The sequence below is a fragment of the Xiphophorus hellerii genome, chromosome 22 (assembly GCF_003331165.1).
Source record: "Xiphophorus hellerii strain 12219 chromosome 22, Xiphophorus_hellerii-4.1, whole genome shotgun sequence".
NCBI classification, from domain to species: Eukaryota; Metazoa; Chordata; class Actinopteri; order Cyprinodontiformes; family Poeciliidae; genus Xiphophorus; species Xiphophorus hellerii.
This window is the reverse complement of record NC_045693.1, coordinates 12,668,836-12,688,584: the sequence shown is the minus strand read 5'-3', so window position 1 is coordinate 12,688,584 and position 19,749 is coordinate 12,668,836. Positions and strand designations below refer to the sequence as shown.

The 19,749-nt window shown below is 34.3% G+C and overlaps 1 protein-coding gene across 4 annotated transcripts in view; it reads left to right on the top strand.

Moving 5' to 3' along the window:
• The window catches only part of LOC116713583 (collagen alpha-1(XIX) chain), a 143,714-nt gene that overhangs the window by 11,350 nt on the left and 112,615 nt on the right, over positions 1-19,749 (top strand). For all 4 annotated transcript variants that reach the window (XM_032553782.1, XM_032553781.1, XM_032553780.1 and 1 more), the window contains exons 5-10: positions 674-797; positions 1,808-2,083; positions 4,138-4,218; positions 5,322-5,441; positions 6,466-6,528; positions 18,429-18,473. In XM_032553782.1, the coding sequence (XP_032409673.1) occupies positions 674-797; positions 1,808-2,083; positions 4,138-4,218; positions 5,322-5,441; positions 6,466-6,528; positions 18,429-18,473 (709 nt within the window). The remainder of the gene's footprint in view (positions 1-673; positions 798-1,807; positions 2,084-4,137; positions 4,219-5,321; positions 5,442-6,465; positions 6,529-18,428; positions 18,474-19,749) is intronic.

Here is a 19,749-nt window from a genome sequence, read left to right as displayed (position 1 = left end):
CTGAGGAAGGTGTATCACTCTTCCTTCCTCACAACTACGTGCTGCAGTCTCACTGATCTTATCATTGGATTATTATTACTATTTTTGTTGATCGTATTGTATATTGATGCTCTTTCATTCTTAATTGTTAATTTGACTGAAGTTACGGCCAGAAGATAATTATATTTAACAAAATGCTTTGCATACTTTTTTAATTTTTCTTTTCTTTGACGCAATGTAACTTGCAATTGTAAGTCAAGCAAAAACTTGGGGAAAGCTTGTTTAGTATTTGATAATATTGTTTTTCCTTTATGCGCCTCATTTTATTTTATTTTCCTTCAACTGGACTGTAGCACATGGTGTTCTGGTGCACTAAAAGATTAAGCTTTGGATCAATGTCTACACGCTTTCATTATCTGAATGACATCAGATCCTGGAAAAATAAAAAATAAAAAAATAAAATCCACACTAAATGGAATTAAGTTTGTTATGTTTATTTATGGGAATAAATAAGTAGAGGATACTGAAATGTTTTATTGATCACAAAAGTTGATTGGCTCATTCATTATGCAGCCCATGAAACCTCTTAACCTTAACTAAAGAATTTTGAGAGAACTGACACCATCGACTGAGACTGTTTGGACAATTAAAAAATAAATGTTTAATGTTTAATATAAAGATTCATTTATTTCAGATCGATATTTCCAGACGGACTTTCAAATGAGTATTCCCTGGTGACCATCTTCCGTGTGAGACGAACTACAAAAAAAGACCGCTGGTACCTTTGGCAAATATTTGACCAATCAGGAAGCAGTCAGGTAGGTGTGTTGTAATGTCGTACAATGCTGGTCAGAGGGTTAAATGTCATCTCATGCATTAGAAGTGCAATGATGGTACAACAGACATCTTGGATGAGTTTTCAAAATTAAGAATTGAAGCCAAAAAGTTTAAATTATTGTGAATTTTAAATAACTGAAAAAGGATAAACCTCACCATCCCCTACAGATTGAGATATATGAAGTACATAAATCCCTACATTTAATTTGATAGATTTCTTTTGGAAAGTGTCTCTTTCAACATGTTTTTTGTAGCCATCAAAAGCTTTTGGGATAATTCTGGCTGGATAGATACTGTATTTAGAGTTAACTTCATTTAATTTTTAAAATTTAAATTTGTTTCCTGTTATGAACCTGTTTTTTAAAAAAAAACTTAGGGTATATTTATTAAGTTTGAGAAGTTTAATGTCACTCTGTTGTCATTCTAAAACCAGCCTTCTTTGTGACGGGTTCATCACCCAGCCGGTTGCTGATTTGTGGTGAAGTAAAAAAAAACAACAAAAAAAACAACAACTTTGAAAACTCAACCTGTCAGGGATTAGGCCTTTCTCCAGACAATATTGTTCAACTTGCTTACCTGTGGACAGCAATGCTGGTATTTCTATAGTTTATTATAGGTCTGAGCCTTAGTGGTTCCTATCTTGTTTTTAAAAATTTGTAGTCATTTTCCTTTAATCAGACCTGACAGTTTAGGTGAGTGAAATATGGGTCAAATACCCTGCCAGACTTGTTGCTGGCCCTAAAAGAGTTGACGTATGTGTATTTTATACAGTATATTTGAGATTGTATGCACCCTGTGTGGAATTGAAGAATTTCCCAATGAGCATAAATTTTACTTTAAAGTCCCCCAATTAATTTGACATTCATGCCTATGTTGAATGTATGTAAACTTCTGATCAGCTCTGTAGATCAGAATAATGTACATATTAATCAAAATACTATTATAATTTTTTGATGAGCAATCTCTTATTAAACTTTTCTTAACTCCTCAGGTGTCTGTGGTGGTTGATGGTGATAAGAAAGCAGTGGAGTTTTCTTCCGAGGGTCTGCTGAAATACTCTTTCCGCTACACGTTTAAGAGTCGTGACCTGCATGCCCTCTTTGATCGCCAATGGCACAAGCTCGGCATTTCTGTTCACAGCGACACAGTATCCATTTATGTCGATTGCACGCTGGCTGAAAAGAAAATGACTGATGAAAGGGACAGTATCGATCTCAACGGGCGCACTCTCATCAGTACACGAGTGGAAGATGGAAGGCCTGTGGATGTATGTTCCCATGACTCATTTTTAAAATAAATATTTTTGTTCTGGAATAAATTCACATCTAGCACCATATTTATTGGCACAGTTGCTAAAATGATAGAAAATGATAAAAAAAATAAAGGGAGTTTATCACTTCACAAATTCAGCTTAAATAATGTCAGCATGTCAGTACTTGAGTATCTAATACATTATTTTGATAATTCTTATAATTGGCTTCTATGAATTAAGTCTTAACATCCATCCACCCATTTTCTGTACACCCTTGTCCCTAGCGGTGTCGGGAGTGGTGCTGGTGCCTATCTTTAAGTCTTAACATATTTAAAAAAAAAAAAAAAAAAAAATATATATATATATATATATATATATATACAGTACAGACCAAAAGTTTGGACACACCTTTCTAATTCAATGGGTTTTCTTTATTTTCATGACTATTTATAAGGCAAGAAATCCCACTTATTAACCTGACAGGGCACACCTATGAAGTGAAAACCATTTCAGGCGACTACCTCTTGAAGCTCATCAAGAAAATGCAGAGTGTGTGCAAAGTAGTAATCACAGCAAAAGGTTGCTACTTTGAAAAAACTAGAATATAAGGGGTATTTACAGTTGTTTTACACTTTTTTGTTTAGTGCATATTTCCACATGTGTTATACATAGTTTTGATGTCTTCAGTGTGAATCTACAATATCAATAGTCATGAAAATAAAGGAAACTCATTGAATTAAAAGGTGTGTCCAAACTTTTGGTCTGTACTGTATATATATATATATATATATATATATATATATATATATATATATATATATATATATATATATGTAGAACCATATTTATTGGCACAGTTGCTAAAATGTCCACAGCCCATATATATATACACTGTATATATATATACAGTATATACTGTATATCTTAAGTGTTGCATTACTTAGCAGAATGTTTTTATTGAATTATTACACATGTGGCCTTCAATTTATTAAAAAAAAAATATTTAAAATTAAAATATTAATCCGAGTGCGATAAATTATAGATGTTATTTTTTTTACTGTGGGTGCTACAATTAAGCAGTCTATGCGTTAGAAGTAATTTAAGCATGTAACTTACGATTTTTTTACATATTTCATATTTTTATATTAAATGTATATTTAAACGGATCACATTTTAAATTAGTACCCTAGAACTTGCTGTTTGTCTGGTGAACAGTTGTGATACTTTTTCTTAGTCATTTTATTAAATGAGAAAGACCAAATAACATGTGCTTTAAGTAAGGCAGACGTGTTGATCTACATATGTCAAGAAATGTTTTGAGGAAAATAGCTACTTTGTCTACAGTGAGAGCCACAATTCAAGTCAAGCTGTGTCATACAGCACTGAATAAAAATCTTTGTTCTGTCAATTAGGTGAAACACAAAAACACCAAAACACATTGGTAGAGAACAGCTTCAAGTTACACAGTGTGAGAAAATGAAGCTACAATAAAAGATTAATTTATCCTGAGGGTATTAACAGATCTTTTATCAAGGAGGCCAATAATTATGAGGGATAGTATAAAGATTAAACAGTGTTTTGTCCTGAAAGTTTTGGTACTTTTCTCTAATTTAATCAAGCCTGGACAACCAATTAAAATGCACTCAAACATTTTAAATTATCCTTCTGGGACATGCCTTTCTGATTGGTGTAAATCTTCTATTGATTCATAGTTGTAAGCCTCCTCTAGTAGCTTGACCAGGCAGCTAAAAAAAAACACTAAGGTCAGCTTTGCCATTTGATCACTCATGCCTTTGAATAGACTTTGGCTTAAGTAGGATTAACAGCTGACTTTTTACCCCAGGTAATTCATGAATTACATAATCAGTAAATGTGTAGCAGAAGGTAAAGCACTTAAGGAAGTCTTGTTATTTAGATCTAGAATTTTTAAGCTGTTTGCTGTGATGAAGATTCCACTCAATACTGTTAATCTAAAAGAGCAAACCAGTGACAATTTGTAATGTTGCAACCAAAGAAACAGAGAGTGATAATGACAGTAATCTTGCATTAACTTGAACTCTTCTTTATAGATTGAGTTGAGGCAAATTCTGATCTACTGTGACCCTTACATGGCTGAAATGGAAAACTGCTGTGAGCTGCTTGAGCCAAAGGTAAACTGTTTTCATTTTTCACAACTTATTCTCACAACAAAACTGCTGAGTCATAGCAAAAATAAAGGATTTATGCTTGGGTAGTTTGAAATAAACATTTATGTTCCAGTTTGTTGAAAGAAATGGTAAAATATTAAAATGTTTGTCTGAAAATATGATGTCATTGGATTGTGTTGATGACTGTATTTCAAACTAGAGAAAGATTGTATTGTTTTTTATTCATGTTTTAAAGCTGCAGTAGGTAACTTTTACAAAAATATACTTTTTATAAATTTGCTTAAACTGTCACTTTGTCCTGACAGTGTAATCTGAGACAGTTCTAAGACCTTATTAGTTGTTTCTGACTGAGCGGTCAGAAAGTGTACGTCTGCAGATATTAGTAGGACCTCAGGGAGAAGGCAGATGAGCTTGATGTTTTGACAGATTATCTGTCCAAAATTATGCTGTCAGGACTGTGACAGCTTTAACAAATTTATGAAAAGCATTTTTTTTTATAAAAGTTACCTACTGCAACTTTAATTTGAAATTAAGTTAGCAATTTTAAAAAAAAAAGTGTAACTAGAAAAAAGTGTAGCAAATTATAGAAATGGTTAGTTCTACGTTTCTGTAATTCAAAACAAATCCTCAGAGGAAGACATTTTTTTGTGGTTTATCAGTTGACATTAAATTTGTGATTCAACAGATTTTCTTACACAGTGGAATAAGATAATTAAAGTATAAGAATTAAATATATTTGTTTGAAAATGATACCCTCCCTGAAACGGAATAAGATAACTCTCCCATCACAATTAAATGAATGAGAGCTAATGTTATAGTTATTAATGACTATAGCATTAGTCATTAATGTTATAGTGACTAACATTAATAACTAATGTTATTAATGTTAACACATCGTTAACCTCAAACGAGGTGTTCATGAAGATACAGTCAACCTAGTGTAAAGTTACTCTTAAGGAATTGTGACTGATCACAGAGGTTCACACATTCAGATTTTATCTAGGTTTATCTAGGTCTATATATATATATATATATATAGTATTTTTTTGCTGTGAAACAAACTCAAAATAAAATGTCTAATTGGTGAAATTTCTGTATCGATCCAGTGTGGAGTCAACAAGACATTTATTGGGACCTCCCCTCCTCTGGTTACAGCCCAGAGTCCTCTGATGCCGTCTCAGCCGACCTCACAATCAATTGACACATGTCACTGTCCAGGAGAGAAGGTACAATCAATTCCTCCCAACAGGAGCCTCAAATTGACTACAGGTTAATGGTTACTGTAAGTGTGCCAGTTCTGATTTGATATATCAAGTAATCATTCCTGAAATTATTTTTCTCTGAAAGCCAACCAAAAGCAGCTGCAATCTATTAAACACTGGTGCAATTCTTCTACACATGGTGGATATACAGGGTCCAGTGCTTTTGTCAAAGTGGGAAAAATATTATTTTACTGCAAATATTAATCTACTTTTAAAATTAAAATTGTGTTCTTAATACTGCTTATGTTCAGTTCCATATTTAACTTTTCACAACTGTAAAGTAAAAATATCACATCCAGAAAAACTAAATACTTTGACAGTATGAAACATAAATTAATCACAATCAGCCTTACCTTAAGTTTTTAAAGGAATTTAGAAATAATAATAAAAAAATACTTTTATGACATGAAAATAGCCTATCACAGAATATAGACTTCCAAATCTGGAGAAAATTAGAGCGTATCCTAAAGGCAACACTTCTACATTTTTAAAAATTTTTAAGGAATTAATTGTCTACTTTACAAAAAAAAAATCACACAAGTCTTTTCCAGCAATATGTTAAATGGAGGTTTAGTGACAGATCTTAGGAGATCATCGAAGCGGGACACATTGATAAACATAGTTAAGGTTAACATGAAGAAAGGATTTCTCTTTGCCCCAAGACTATTTAGCAATTGGAATCTTTCATGGAGGAACCCAAGGCTGAAAAACAATGACTCACCTAAGACAAATAGCTTGAGCTGGGAGTCAATAACCACTGGGATGACTGTGAGTGTTTGCACAAAATATACCAGGGAAGAATGTAATTGCAATTAGAGATGTTTAATGGCAGTAACGAGTTAGGTATTTTTAAGTTAAGAGTCAATATGTTTTTTTCTGAATTTGAATAAGTAATCCCAGTCAACTTTAAATCAGAGAACAGTTTACTTTTAAATTTTCCCTAATACAAATGCATCTTCTGAAATATCTTACTAATTTGTGTTCACAGGAAGATGCTGGTGTTCCAGGCATGCTTGGGCTGTTAAAACAAAACAGGGAAAAAGGAGACAAGGTAAGGATAACATTTGAATCAGTGTTAAATAAATGTTGAAGTTTGAAGTGTTCTTCCATTTTAGGTCAGCTAGTTGGTGACCTAAAATGGAAGAAACAGTTTTGACTCTGCCATAAATGACATTGCTTTTGCTTTCAGATACATTCTCATCTGTTTTGTTTTGCCATATTTCTTTCTGAATTAATTTATTTAGCCAGTGCTGCTAGTTTTCCAGGAACTCTGCACGGTCTGAATGTCAGGGTAGACAGCAATTTTCTGTAGGACAAATTTATCCTTAAGTGTTCAGGAAAAGAAAGGATCCATCTCTCCCACAGAGAGCAAATGTCAGTGCTGTAGTGTCTGGCAAAGTTTCATGTTCTTCTGTCAAGGTCTTTCAGTGGGGCTACCATACAATTACCTCCACAAGGTGAAATTTCTCCCAACTCACCCAAGGAGTGTGAATTGGGAAATCATAGATTTGTACAATCGGTAGAAAACAGGTATAGTTTGAAAAGAGAATGCCCCTTTTTCATGACAACTCAATAGACATGTTGAATTGTAAATTGTAAATGCCCACTTACTGAAAATTGTTGGTGTTATGTCAGCTGGAGGACATGGAAAAAAAAAAAAGAACAAACCATTGAATCCCCAGACAAACGGTGTTATTTTTCCCCAGACGAATCCCATTGTTTGGCCGATTAATTCCCCTTTTGACTGTTCGTGCAAGGTTAAAGAATGCTGGAAAGGAGAATGCATTTAACTATGAATGGAATTCATAGCAGAACAGGTGGCAGTACTGTGTGTGATAAGACCAGAGGGCTTTTAGGGTCACTCTCCTAATTAACATTGTGTAGTTGTGGTATTAAAATATGTAGGATTGTTACTAGAACTTTTTGTCTGTGAAGCAAAAGTTTCTCCTTTAATTGAAGACTCAATCACCTCAAACAAACAATGCGTCACTTATACCCAGTATATGTTGTTATGCTCACCATGTTCTCCAAACATGCCATATAACCCATCTTGAAACTATTTTAGTTATTCTATGAAAAATATCTAAATGTGTTAAATAAAATTTTCCATAAGTTATAACGGGCTGCTCATTGTTAATTGAAAGATAAGCTATTGCAGTGTTGGTAATTAATTACTAACTGTTATGTGATAGCCTTTGGGCCAAACTTTATCAGGGAGAAGGTATCATGTCAGGCAGATAAAGAACACATCCACATACAGTATTTGATAACAAAATTAGCTTAAATTTATGGCTAAAATCAACCATTAGAAACTATGTGACAAAGGATAGAAAAATGAAAATACTGGTTAAAAGATCATTTTTTATGGGTTTTTTTTCCCTTACTTGCTTTATTTAAAACAGTACAGTTGGCATCTTCACTTAAAAAGAAACTTCAGGTGGAAAACCGTCCCTGGATATAGTTACATACAAATAAGTGATAGATTGGAAACAATGGATAAACATACACCCCCTGATGTAAGGTTAGTAAAAAATCCCAAAAGAACCTTTTTAAACATTATGCACCAAGGTTTTGTACAGTCATCCTTTAACTAGCAGGACCAACTTGTTGGCCAATAAAATGGATACACTGATGAAAGAATGCTAAGCTACAGTTATTTTAGAGGATTGTTCTAAAATCAGATGCAAATAAAAATATTTACGATGCACTTTACTTAGCAACAACTCAAATATATTGTCCCTTTTAGAATTGTAGCCTAATGTTAGGCTATAATTCTGTAGCCTAACATTAAGTTTTTTGGAGGGAGCCACAGTGTGCACCGTTGAAACATTTTTTGTTAGAGTTTACTCAAGTGTCACATTTTGATGGTTATGACTATTCGCCTGTTTTTCCGAAGTAATAAAATAAGAATGTCAAAATAAATATTTTTTCAACAAGTTTGACCTCTATTACTTTCTCATTTTCTACAAATGCTGAATCTTCCAATACTTTTTTAGACTTTAAGGACAAAATAATATTTAAAATGACATTTTATCAAATCTGTTTTCTTTGTATAAATGGTTTGATATGGATATGAAGCAGGCTATTCATGAATAAAGGTCAATCCTTTAGTATTAATATTGTCATTGATTGTGTGTGCTCACTGGCCATGAGTCAGTTTCTCACACCTGAAATCAAATTTCAGGTCTTTATTTAAAATCAATACTTAGCACCATTTGTTTACTGACCGGACAACAAAATTGACAGCAAATCCCATTACAGACTTGAACACAGAATTGATCAAGTTAAGAAAAACATGCTCAGGGACAATGCATTTAACACTATGGGCCCTGCTGTAAAAATGTTAGCAAGTAAAGAAAAAAAAAGTATTCATTTTTTTCTTACTCTTTCTTGTTTTCACACTAGTTTAATTTAATGACATGTTCTTCTGAATGCAGTATGTTTATCAGAGTGTGCTGTTGAAGCAAGGACAAAATGACAGCCACTTGAGAAAGGTATGTAGCGGGTATAATAATAATAAGAAGAAAGAAAAGTCACAAGTCTTGAAACAGTTAACAGGATATGGAACATGGGAAGAGTTACTGGCAGTGGAAAGGAAAAATCCACCCAAGAAACTCTGAAAAACCAGGAACTTACATGCTGAAGTTTGGGAGGTAAAATGACAAAAGAATCAGATAAACTAGTCGGCGTCTATGTGGAACATATGTGGCAGAATGACAGCAGGGAAACTGAGGGAGGAATACCAAATGGAGCTGAACAAGATTCCTATGTCTAACAAATAGATAAGGAAGAGGTCAGACAATAACGTAAGATAAGTACAGTAAATTCAAAAGTACAAAAATGGGAACACCCTTGTAACGATATTGAACTGGCTAAGATAATGCCTACAGAACATTACAGAACAAGGAAACGATCAAAACACAAACATCTGTGGATTGCGACACAGAGGGTCATTTCTATAAGTGGGCTGAATTTAGCAAAGGTCTTAAATTATGTGATGTTTAATTTAGATTATGACATCCATTTTTATTGTTTATCATTCAACCTCTCTTACGTACTGTATGTTGTAAACACTTCAGTAAATCTATTTGCACAAAATCATAATGTCACAGTGCAATCTGGTCAATCTGAAGACATTGATTCTACAACATAACTAACAATTTTCTGTTTAATTATGATCTCTGTTTTTTATTATTGTTATTATTTTGTTTCTCCTACTATTCTAGTAGGAGTATTCTCCTACTTTGAGTAATGATAGGTTAATTCGCTCCAATTTACTCTTTGTTTACAATAAATTTGCTAGCTAATATTTCTCCCATGTAGTAGAAGTGATTGAGTTTAATAGATGCACACAAGAGGCACATTTAAAATGTGGAAAAAGACAGTAGCTTGAGGTTAACGCTGACATAATGACTGTTTGGATGGGCCATATTTAAATTACAATTCAAATCAACACTTTAAAAGGCACAGCAGCTAGAGTGCCTCTCAAGGCATTAGCGCAGAGCGGTGCTTTGAGATAATTTAATGCACCTGATTTGAAGTTTTAATGAGTCTAAACAAACTGAGTTTGATGGGTTTAATAAAGTGATGTAAATAGTTTTGATGGTACATTCGCCAAACACATTGAAAGGGTGGTTTGATTTAATTGAATAGATAGGGATTTTATGTGATATGATAGGAAACCATATATTGCACTATAAGTACTTAGCACAGTTGGAATATGATCATCGTTTGGAGCGAGCAGATGATAGTTGCAAACAGCAGAACGCCACCGATTATGGGGTAAAAATGCTTTTTACATCTTGTTAAATTTGCATTTGTTTCTCTGCAACCACTGCTGTTATGAAAACCTCCATTAGCACAGATGTCATTTCTTTTAAACCATCCGTTGAATATCACGATATCCCAAAACATCCGGCTTTGTGTGAGCAGGATGTGGCCGCTTCTTTTCTTTTACTCACTCTGACCTTTCCTGTCGTTACTACACAGCTATATTATGAGAGCAGCACAATTCTGTTAAGTCATACTGATTTCTGAATCTCCAACAGAGATTATTACATGGATCTTCACTCTTGAAAAATAAAGGAAGTTAACAAAAAACAGATTAATAAGGTGAGCTCATAATACTTTCAATTAGCAACAGAAGCATCTAATTCGGTGGGAGATTCAAAATAGTGTTAGTATACTCTGTAACAATTTAACTTGACTTTGTAGAGATTAATCAAAGGCATCTGGACAATTTGAGGCATTTAAAAAACCCTTAATGAGAGCTGCTGGGCAATCATCATGACCTATACGGGGAAAATTTCTTGGGAAAGTGTGAGGGGATTACTTCAACTGTGCTACTCCAATGGAAAGTACTATCCCGCATTACAGTGAGTTTGATGGAGGATTCTTATGCAGTGCAAGGGGATTAAAGTGCTATGATTAATCCAGAATCCCCCAGGAAATTAAACAGATAAGTAGTGGGTTATAAGAATGCAGCTTACTTGAAAGGAAATCCATTTTCTTTGGCCTCGCACATAAACCCTGTTATTGCTAGATTTACAGCTCCTGCATGTACATGCAAAGAAAAAAAAAGTTTTTTCCACTTTTACAATACATTTAATTTATTTTGCACAGTCCATAAGTCTGATGCTCTCGTGATTTCTATTTTCATTTATACTCTTGAATTCAATGAACATACATTGCACCTGTAAATTGAATTGCTGTAGGAGTTTTAGTCTGAGCAGTATGTTGCTGACCATACATTTTGAGAAGCTTCCAAAACCTCTTATTGTTTCTATTATGCTCATCTTTGTTAAAATGTTATTAGGTTTTCCTGAGAACAGGTTTTGTGTCAGAGGCCTAAAAGGAAATTTGAATAACTGACGGAACAATGCAGAATATGCTTTCCTCACACTGGGTTTATCTTTTTGTCAGTGAGTGACATTAGCAAATGGGAATTCTTATAATTCATGTTAAAACCAAACCGTATCATTATTCATATCTTCACAAGTGATATGAGTCACCTTCATAAATGCAAAAGTTACACTGACTTTGTTGTTCTTAATAAAAGTAACAATAATGGTCAAACTATTATAAAAATATAGCAGCTCAGCTTCTGTGGTGGGCTACATTTTAACCTAGAATTGGCACCTTTAGATTTCTTTTTTTCTTGTCCAAAGAAATGTGCAGCATCTGCCTATTTATCAGTTACAGTGCCCAGCAAAAATATTAATTTGGCTGGAAGCAGTTTTCAAATGCTTTTACAAAGATAAATCTGAAAAGTGCATCACATGTTTGTATTCAGTTTCCTTTACTCTGGTGCCCTAAAATAAAATACAGTGCTCCCAACTTTTTTCATAGTCCATGTGTCATTCGTTCTTTCCATTCTTCATTCACTCTTTTTCATTCTCAAAATATAAAAAAGTTATTGTTTTTTTTTTATTAGTTTTTAACACTTATTTTTCATATTTTGAATTTTAATTTCTGACCAAATTACGAAATGGAAAAACAGGTGCAGGACCAAATACACCTGCTCTATTAGGATACTTCCAGCCCGACCTCTGTCTGTCATGAACCTTTGGCCATTTGATGGTCCTGTCAGAGAATTACAAATTTAATGGCAATGTTTGCTAATAAAATTGTGAAAATTTGAATATACATTTACTTTGTATATCAACCAAAACCAAAACCCTCTCTAGTGTCATGTCTCGAAAATGTCTTTTTCTTTTTAAATATTATGTCACTCCTTTCCAAGCAGTTTAGTTTCCAATGCAAATTTCTGCATGTCTTACCGGTGTTGAATAAGTCTATAATCAAATTGGTGTGTGTTTCCAGCTATGCTATTGTGTTTAAAAATAACCTGCACTTTTACATGCAGGACAAATTTGCTTGTCACGAGCATTTATTAATTATGAAAATAAAATTCTGTCCTACAGTCTGTTTTTCCATTTTGTATTTTTGATCCAAAACTAAAATTGAAAATATGAAAAACAAACACTTTTTTTATTTGATTGGAAACAAACAACAAAAAAAATATCAATTTCTCAGTTTGTTTTTTTTTCTTTAATTTTGGTTGTCAATTGAAAATGAAAAAATTTATGATATACAGATTCTTTGGAAATCTCTTATTTAGAAAAACACCTGTGTCTAATTGAATCCCTGTGTACAATAGCTGTACACTAGGATTAGTCAAATGACTGACAAATGCCAGTCATTTTTCACAAGACTTTAGTAACAAACAAGACCAAGGATCACACCAGACCGGTTAGAGACACGTAAGCTTTAAGCAGGTAAAAACATTTTAAGCAGATTTAGGCTATGAAATAATATCCCAAAATGCTTGTTTTATACTTCTTAGTCTATCATTTGAACAGACAAAAGCAATAAACTTTGGCATGAAGAGTGCAAATTTTAAAAGAGGTTCATTTGTGTTTTTTTCACAAGCCATGTAGGGATGTAGAAGAAGGTGCTCTGATTAGATTAGACCAAATATGAACAAAATGAATTTGAAATAAAATGTTGTCCATAGGTTTGAATATCTTTACAAGGCACAAAATCCTTTCCATTAAAATTTATGTCAATACCTCAACTCTTGTTTCACATTGCCTATGAACATATCCAAATCCAGTACTGAGTGCATGTTTCTCTGTTTTCAAGTTAATACAGTTATCATCACAGTTGTTGGTATAATACAATGACTCTTACAGCGATTGGGATTAGCATTTTGTAGTTGTTAAGAAACAGTATACTAATCTGCAGCTGCTGGGCCATAGTGTCAGCAAGAACTTGTGTGACAGCTGTAGTAGCAAGAGCACCAACGCAATGACAAGCCTCCATAATGCTATTCACTAATGTGTGAATGAGAGACCTTACTCTAACCTTTGTCCATACTGTTTTCATCACAGTGTGACACAGGGAGGTCAGGCTGCCAAGAAGCACTTGACATAACTTTGGGGTATTCCTTTTTTTGTTTTTGAGTTGATGGAGTTAGATACTGTTGCTGTAACTGAAGCAAGTTTTTGACATTACTGAAATAAATTGAAGTTATGTAGGGGACAGTGATGCTATAAACTCACTAATCCAAAACATGGGTGCCTGTTTGTCGGAGGGTGGACTACATACTGCTGCAGAGATGCATGTTTCAGTTCCTAGCACTGGCATTTCGGGCTTGGCTGTCCGCCGTGTTGGACATACTTGGCATTCGTCCTGGGTGGGGGCCAGAAAGGACTTGTGTCCTTGTCACTGCAGCACTAACGTCTACTAGATGTTTGAGCTGTTTGTGCAAAGGGGGTTAGGATCTGTGTGAACAGCTCTAAGCATACCCAGTTGATGAAGCCTTCTGCTGCTGTGTGAACAACAAACGACTTACATATACAGCACACCCCATGATTGTTGGCACCACTGCTAAAGATGTGTAAAAATAAAGTCATCCTTGCTTCTATGTACATTTGCTGAGTGGCAAAGATTTCTCAAATTAATATTTTTTTTTAGGTCACTAAGACTACAATTATTGCCCCCTCGCACTATTTTGCCCATAAAACAGCACATCGTCTTAAAAATCATTTCAACAGGTGGAACCATAGATGATGAATCATTGGTCATTCTTCTCTATATCAGCAAGAGTCCTGTGTCCTCTCTTCTGTTTTCTTTTTCCTATTCTGGTCCTCCACAACTTTTCTTCAGGACTTAGATCTTTGCACTGAGACAGTGATAGAAGAAGGTTAATTACACATTTGGTGAGCCCTTTCTAGGTTGACTTAGTCATACATCTTGGATTGTCATTTTGCAGAAAGACCCAAAGGCTATCCATTTTCATCTTTCACAGGTCACTAACATTTTATTTAACATCTCCTAGCTCTCAAGGCCTTTCAGTGTGGAACAGTATAACCTCAGCATCGCACATTTTCCACCACACTTAACAACGGGCATGAGGTAGATTTCCACATGTCCTTCGTTGTGTCATGCCAGACCCACCTGGAGTGTTTGCTGTCAAAAACCATCTTGTTTCATCCGACCAAACTATACCATTCTGATTAATGTCCCTATACAGGTTAGCTAAGCTGACACATTTGTGTTTTGTGTATTTGATTTTCCACCACAGCTCTAGTATGAATGTGGATAGTTTCTGTTGAGATCCAATAAACATAAAGTGTTTTTTTCTCAGTGAGCATTGAGAAGTTTTTTTTTGTTTTGTTTTGTTTTGTTTTGTTTACCTATCTTGTCATCATTCTCACTGTGGTGATGGGGAGGCAAGATAAAACTCAGTGGCAAGTGCCTAAGAGAAATGTCCCTGTGTGTCACATCATATTTACAGTAAAATGAAACAGAAGGTCACTGAATTACTCATTTAATATCCCTGGAAGCTTTGATCAACTGAAAATGGTAAAGTATATGTCACAATATATTAAAATTTTTCTCCATACTATTTATACAATTATTGTTAGAGTTGCCAGTTATAATATATATATATATATATATATATATATATATATATATATATATATATATATATATATATATATATATATATATATATATATATATATATATATATATAATTAAAATGTCTTCGTAGTAGGAGTCACGTGATGCAGCCTCTGCAGGCAGACGTGTGTCGGTGAGCTCCAGGTAGACCTCAGCGGTGATGGCTTTATACTAACGACTACATTGCTCCATATATAGAATGTATTCCCGAAACAGTGAACAAATACTTACTACTCGAACCAGACTAATTAGTGCTGAAATGTAGCTGTTTTTGGAAGTTTTTCTTCGGCTTGAGAGAGAGTCCTCTCACGTAGGGAAGATGTATTATCGGGCGCACCGGTGCCTGCTAACACCACAGGTGCGTTAAGTAGATTTTGTTAAATATAGTTAATATACAGTAGTTCTTGAGTGGTTTCTGCTGGAGCAAACATATCCTTATTTTTTAGAAAAAAATGTTCTCTGCTGAGGATACCACAAATGTTTAGAAGCGGAGTTTATTCCACAGTTTGTTTGTTTTTTTGTTTACTGTGGGTTTAAAGTGCGGGTTTCCTTTATTATTTAATTTTTCTTGGGATTTGTGGGGCACTCTCTCTGTGGGGTTCATTCTGTGAATATTGAAAGCTGTAAACTTATAGCAAAGGGCCAGAGATTTCTTTATTTTGTCCAAGTTATGTGCATTTTGTGTTGTCACTTAACCAGAATATTTTTTCATATTGCTTATAATGAATAAGACAGGACTACTAAACTGTATTTCGTTGAATGTTAGAGGGATTAACAACCCCATTAAAAGGAAGAAAGTTCTAACATACTTTAAGAAACAAAGCACAGACATCGCCGCAGGGATTGGGTTGGTCATGTATTTTATTCTTCTTTTTCATCTAAAGCTAGAGGTGTAGCCTTACTTATCAATAAAAACCTCAGATTTAGGTTAAATTATATGGAGAATGATAGATTCGGCAGATTCATTCTGGTAGATTGTGTAATAAATACAAACAGGGTAATACTTGTATCCTTATATGGCCCAACTTTAGACAACCCAGAATTTTTTAATGATTTAATTCTAAAACTGGCTGCTATTGAAGCTCCATGTATATTGGGCGGCGACTATAACCTGGTTCTAAATCCATCAATGGATCGCTCCAAAAAAAGAATAATATTGTACTTTGGATGTAGATTTTGCATGGACATACATTCTGAATAAATATATATATATACAAAAAAAATGTCTTAGTAGTAGAAGCCATATTTTTGTAGACTTAATTGTTCTTCCAGTAATCTACTGTTTTATCAAGACTTGCATCAGAGATGGCTGTCTTAATCTTCTACAGTTCCCCTCTGATAGTCAGGAACAACCGCTTGCTGTACCTCCAACGTTTGTAATCTCTCATTGAAACTGAAACTGCCCTGCAGCCTTTTTATAACATGGAACAAGAAAGCATGGGTTGTGTTTCTGGGTTAGAAGAAAATAAATTATAACAACATATAGAATATTGATATTTTTAGATAAGTATTACATTTTACTAGATTGGGTGTCTTTTCATTCTGTACAATTCAGAATTCCAGCACAAGTCCGACTCCTGTCATCTACAGAAACACTCAGATCACTCTGCAGTTGTCGGGTGTATCGGGCATGGACAAGAGGCTGAGTACAGAGAGCTGGTGGACCACTTTGTGGCATGGTGTGGGAACAATCATATCATCTTAAATGCAAACAAAACAAAGGAGATTATCGTAGATTTCAGGAGAAACAAGATTAGACCAAACCCTATTTCTATCAGACTGGACTGGAGACGCAACAGTGAAGCTGTGTATAAGAAGGGACAGAGTAGTAGACTGTACTTCTTGAGGAAGCTGAGATCATCCAAGGCTTGCAGCAAGATGCTGGAGGTCTTCTATAAGTCTGTTGTTCAGAACGTCATCTCTTTTGCCATCATTCTGTTGGGGTAGCAGCATCAGAGCCAGGTACTTAAAAAGGTTCAACAACCTGATAAAGAAGGCTGTTTCTGTACTGGTTCTGTTCTGGAGAAAGCTGTACAACCTCTGGAGATGACAATGCAAAGAAGAATTCTTCATAACATCAAGACAATTATGGATAACCCTGACCTTCCACTTCATGAGACTGTCGTGGGAGAACAATGTCTTCAGTCAGAGGTTTCTTCAAATTCACTGTAATACAGACCGCAACAAGAGATCTTTGCTGCCAACATCCATTGCAATCTACAATAACTCTTTGAAGAATTTAAATTAATATGATTTGTAACATTTAATTTCCTTCGCAAGCAATAAATAGTTATGAATACAAGTAGACCTACCGTACAATTAGTCCTTCCCCAATCGCTTCTAATAACTTTGTCTGAAAATTAAGAAAAAAATACAAACAAATGTTTGTAAATGTACATATGATTTTAAAAGAATGCAGATTTTAGCAATGTTTACATTCTTTTGTGGAATAATTGCAGTGAATTAACACAACAAAACAACAGAGTGTTAATAATATTTTTAAGAACAAATTTTCTTGTCATTAGGTTATCATTTTCCACAAATGTCAACATCCTACAGAAGAAAATGTATCCATCCTCTTTTTGCAAAAGATGTACTTTTTCTTCATTTTCAAACCTGAAAAAATAACTGAGTGGTTCTTTAAAATCACATCAAATTTTCTATAGTACTGTAAATTGTCTTTTCTTTTTTTAAAGGTTATGTAACATTTGTGACTTTGTACATGTTTTATTTTAGCAAAAATTTCTCATTTGATTGTAAAAGTTGCAGATCCCTGTATTTGATACTATCCACATGTATACCAATTGTGTAGAACCTTTGGAAAGGGGCTTTTGAAATGTCAGCCAATGGGATTATTCTTGAGTATGGGAGGCGGCTTAATCCAGGATATTTTTGCACTGAAGACATTGAGCTTATACCACAGTGACTTATTTTCTCACAAACCTTGATACATGGGATATAGAAGATAAGAAAAGATAGTCAAACTAATTTATTCTAGACATGTGAATTGTTAATGGTGGTGTTATGAAGTATATTTGACTGAGACAAACATTTTTACACTATTTGGGAAAATGTTTGAGAGCAAAATTGCCCCCCATCTGTTAATACAATAAATGCAAAGAGCCAGTTGGCCTGGACACTCAAACAGCGCAGCCTGCTTGAGCTATGGGATGGCCGAGGTCATCCTAGTATATGTATGAGTTGCACACTAATAAAAAGTCAACAAGATCCAAAACATCTCACACATTTCTGGCAGAGTGTGTGGAAAGCAGTCAGCTAGTAAAGCTCAAGCAGCTTATTCACAAGCTGCATATAATCTCACATATGTTACAAACTTTACTAAAGCTGCAGTTCTGCAGTTATATGTGAGCTGAACCACACTGTAAGGAAACTGATATGTAGAAAATCCCAAAAAATATTTAAGTGAAAATTTCAAGAGGCCATTTTGAGTCTTATACACTTTCAATCTTGTCATTGCAGGGGGAACTTGGATCAGAAGGTCAAAAGGCAATCGATCGAGAGAGGGTGAGTACTGCTATCTCCAGCAGACATATAGTCCATACACAGCACATCAACAAGCTCCACTTTATTTTGTCAGGCAATCAATTCTTTAAGGCTTTTCATTTTTTGTGTGCCATGTCCTGGAGGTATAAACAAAGCTGAGTTTTCTGTGTGGCTTTTCTGTTATATCTCAAGTAGTAAGAGTGTTCTGGACTACACTGTCCTTGTACTATAATTAATTGATATGTACAGAATGCAGCCATAGACTGGCATACCAATGGACTGAACTAATTTTTCAAATTACCATGAGATCATTCTGTACCATGTTAAGGTCATTCTTTATTGCATGCACTCAGATCTGGCTGCATTGATTAAACTAATGTATAGTGGTGCTTAAATATTTGTGAACCTTTTCTTAAGTTTCAATATATTTACAGAAACCGACATGTATTGCTGGAGATTTACACGTATAGAAAGTGCAAAGGTTTGATTCATTTAAATAAATCAGGGATAAGGTTTCTGGTTTATATTTTTAAGAAAATATTTTAAATCTTTGTGGCAGATCCTTGTAAATAACCATAAGCAGGCGCTAACTCCTGGTGGTGTTCATAGGATGAAAGTGATTGGAGATGTTGGTCATTTTTTGTTTTTATTGCTGCTTATTTATTTATATATTTTTACAAAAACATATTTTATATTTCATAAATGTGAAAGTCAAAACATAAATAAATGATGGCCTCGAGGAAGGGTTCGATCTCTGCCAAGTGTCAGAGTGCCACTGGGCAAGGCAAGTTGCCGTCCACTTCTCCTATTGGTTACGTGTCTGTGCATTTGTGAGTGCAGCTGGTAAATGTGACCATAGTGTAAAAGTATTGTGAATGTGCTGTATCACTTGAAAAACCTATACAAGTTCAGCCTGTATGCTTTATACCAACATGGATCAATCACCTGTAAAACGTGATGGGGTTGTGTTGCTGCATTTAGAGATGTAACAATATTGTTGTTAGGTTGCTGAGTCATATGACCTTCATCAATTTGGGAAATCTTTGTGTAAGAAAATCAATGCTAAAGACTTAAATTGTTCTTTACTTAGAAATTTCATAAATGTGAAAGTGAATCCTTTTTAAAACAATGAAGGTCGGGTAGTTTGGTTGAATAAGTATGGAATGTTGTATTTCTGGAGTTTTAGGAAGTACTGTGTGAATGGCACAACATTGTCTAATATCTTGTTTTTCATTTTTTATTCATAAAGTCAAGGGCATTAAAAAAATGGGAATGCACTAGTCATCAGAAATGATAA